Here is a 2,562-nt window from a genome sequence, read left to right as displayed (position 1 = left end):
GAGAGAGAGAGAGGGAGAGGCGGAGAGGAGGTAGAGAAGATAGTTGGAGAAAGAGAGAGAGATAGGGGGGGGGGGGAGTGGGGCGGAGAGGAGGTAGAGTCCGCCTGTCCGAGAAGTGTTATGTTCACTAGTGATAGAGAAGATAGTTGGAGAGAGAGAGAGAGAGAGAGAGAGAGAGAGAGAGAGAGAGAGAGAGAGAGAGAGAGAGAGAGAGAGAGATAGAGAGAGAGAGAGAGAGAGAGATAGGGGGGAGTGGGGCGGAGAGAAGAGAGAGAGAGAGAGAGAGATAGAGAGAGAGAGGGGGGAGTGGGGCGGAGAGGAGGGAGATAAGAGAGAGAGAGAGAGAGAGAGAGAGAGGAGACGGACGAGGTAAAGAGGAGAATAGGTGTCATTGTTGTTGTTTGTCATGTGTCGACCTAAGTGGTTCCAATTGTTCCGCCGCTATATTGCAGTTGCGAGCCGAATGTTGCAGCAGATCATTTTGAGAGTCTGTCAGCAGAAGATAGTAGTTCAGGAGTTACGGTATTGGCCTGATAACACCTTTTTAATGCGTAAACATTGGCCTATATGCGGCACTTAAGATATATTGCAGAAAACTGTAGATATGTTAACGGCTGCCTTCGTTAGACATTCTTTAAACCTTACTTAAAAAAATTAACAGTCGCACGGTAACGAAGGATATTTCCATAACTCACACTCGTGAAATGACTAATCACTCTCGTTCATTATTTCTCAGCCAAATGTCAAATAGTGTTCTATTATTCCGTGGCCCACACTCTATATCAATGCCAGAGTATGTCCCAAAGGCTTTGAGAACACGCAGTGGTGGAGGAGGAGGGCCTGGGGGTAGAGAGGAGATGGGCCCACGAACGAGTAGCGGAAACGGTGCCTGCGGCAAAAGTAGCGCAATTAACCCTTTCAGGTGTGCGCGCTCACGTGTGACATTAATTAACATGCTAATGACGATGTCATAGTCATGCCATAGTGGCTACTGACTGTCGGAGGCTATTAAGTGGTGGTCGAGAAAAGGTACACCTGAAACGGTTCAAATATATTTAACCCGATCACTGTGTTTCTACAGTAACTGTAATGGATTACAGTTACTTCTCAACCCCGACACGTGCTCACACACACACACACGTCATCAGAGTCGTGTCTGAATCACTGAGCCGTTGCCTTGCATTCAAAGTTCCTTCATCCCTCCTTCCCCAAAGGACGGGTATGTAAACACATGTGACCTGTGTGGGCTCAGACACACACACACACACACACACACACACACACACACACACACACACACACACACACACAGCCTTACTGCGGGCAACATTACATTTCATCCGCAAAACACGGCATGCTTTTATCGTTAGTGAACATAACAAAACGTCTCAGACAGACGGACGGACGGAGGGACGGTACCGGTGTGAATGCTGAGAGGGAGGGAGAGGAAGGATGGAGAGAGAGAGAGAGAGACGGTAGGGTTGGAGGAGGGAGGAGACGGCGAACGATGGATGAGGAGTGGAAGACGGACATACAGTATATTATGTCAAAAAGACGCTCTTTCTTCTTCAAGCGCGTCGTTTTGTTTTGTTTTCACGCGACGCTACACACACTGACTTTGTTTACGTTCCGCCTGTCGACACGTCGATCGGCCGTTTCACGCCTACTGTCCACATCTGCCCGGTACGGATGAGGCTTGTAGGAGGTGTTCCCGAACGTGTAAACTGCCCTATATTTACACACGCGGTACACGTGTGGACTGATCAAGAATTCACCTCGTTTTAAAAGTCACCCTGAGCATAACATAAGAGAATATGGTCAATAGAGAGAGAAAGAAGGATGAACAGTTAAAAGAGAGAGAACTGTTTGTTCCTCTGACCGCAGAGATCTTTTTTGAAGTATGGACTCGGTCTGAGGAGGGAGAGAGACATCCGTGGAAGGATGGATGACACGGGGGAATGGAGGGAAGTAGAGAGGGATGTGAGGGAGGCATGAGAGAGAGAGAGAGAGAGAGAGAGAGAGAGAGAGAGAGAGAGAGAGAGAGAGAGAGAGAGAGAGAGAGAGATGTGAGGGAGGCATGCAAGAGAGAGAGATGTGAGGGAGGCATGCAAGAGAGAGATGTGAGGGAGGCATGCAAGAGAGAGATGTGAGGGAGGCATGCAAGAGAGAGAGAGAGAGAGAGAGAGAGAGAGAGAGAGAGAGAGAGAGAGAGAGAGAGAGAGAGATGTGAGGGGTGTGTGTGAGGGGGGCATGAAATAGAGAGAGAGAGAGAGAGAGAGAGAGAGAGAGAGAGAGAGAGAGAGAGAGAGAGAGAGAGAGAGAGAGAGAGAGAGAGAGAGACAAGACAGATAGATGATGGGCTGTTGAAAAGATAGTGAGCAATGAAAGAGATGGCATAGAAAGGTAGGATAGGAGAGAGAGAAGAGAGGGAAAGAACATAAGTTAGAGAGGGAGAGAGAGGAGAGGCGAGGGAGAGAAGAGAGGGAGAGAAGATGGAGAGAAGAGAGGGAGAGCGAGGAGAGGGAGAGAAGAGAGATGAAAGAGAGATAATAGGGAGAGAAG

General features: G+C 48.7%; 1 protein-coding gene across 1 annotated transcript in view; it reads left to right on the top strand.

The window, feature by feature from the left end:
- Positions 1–1,507: 1,507 nt before the first annotated feature.
- LOC311236332 (pleckstrin homology domain-containing family A member 5-like) overlaps positions 1,508–2,562 on the top strand; it is a gene marked incomplete at both ends in the record, with an annotated part of 83,498 nt that continues 82,443 nt past the window's right edge. Inside the window, one exon of the mRNA XM_084338406.1 lies at positions 1,508–1,536. Coding sequence (XP_084194532.1) covers positions 1,508–1,536 — 29 coding nt within the window. The remainder of the gene's footprint in view (positions 1,537–2,562) is intronic.

This window comes from Notolepis coatsorum, assembly GCF_963971535.1.
Source record: "Notolepis coatsorum genome assembly, contig: SUPER_10_unloc_2, whole genome shotgun sequence".
NCBI classification, from domain to species: Eukaryota; Metazoa; Chordata; class Actinopteri; order Aulopiformes; family Paralepididae; genus Notolepis; species Notolepis coatsorum.
The sequence above is the reverse complement of the archived record's forward strand: the minus strand, read 5'-3'. Positions and strand labels throughout refer to the sequence as shown.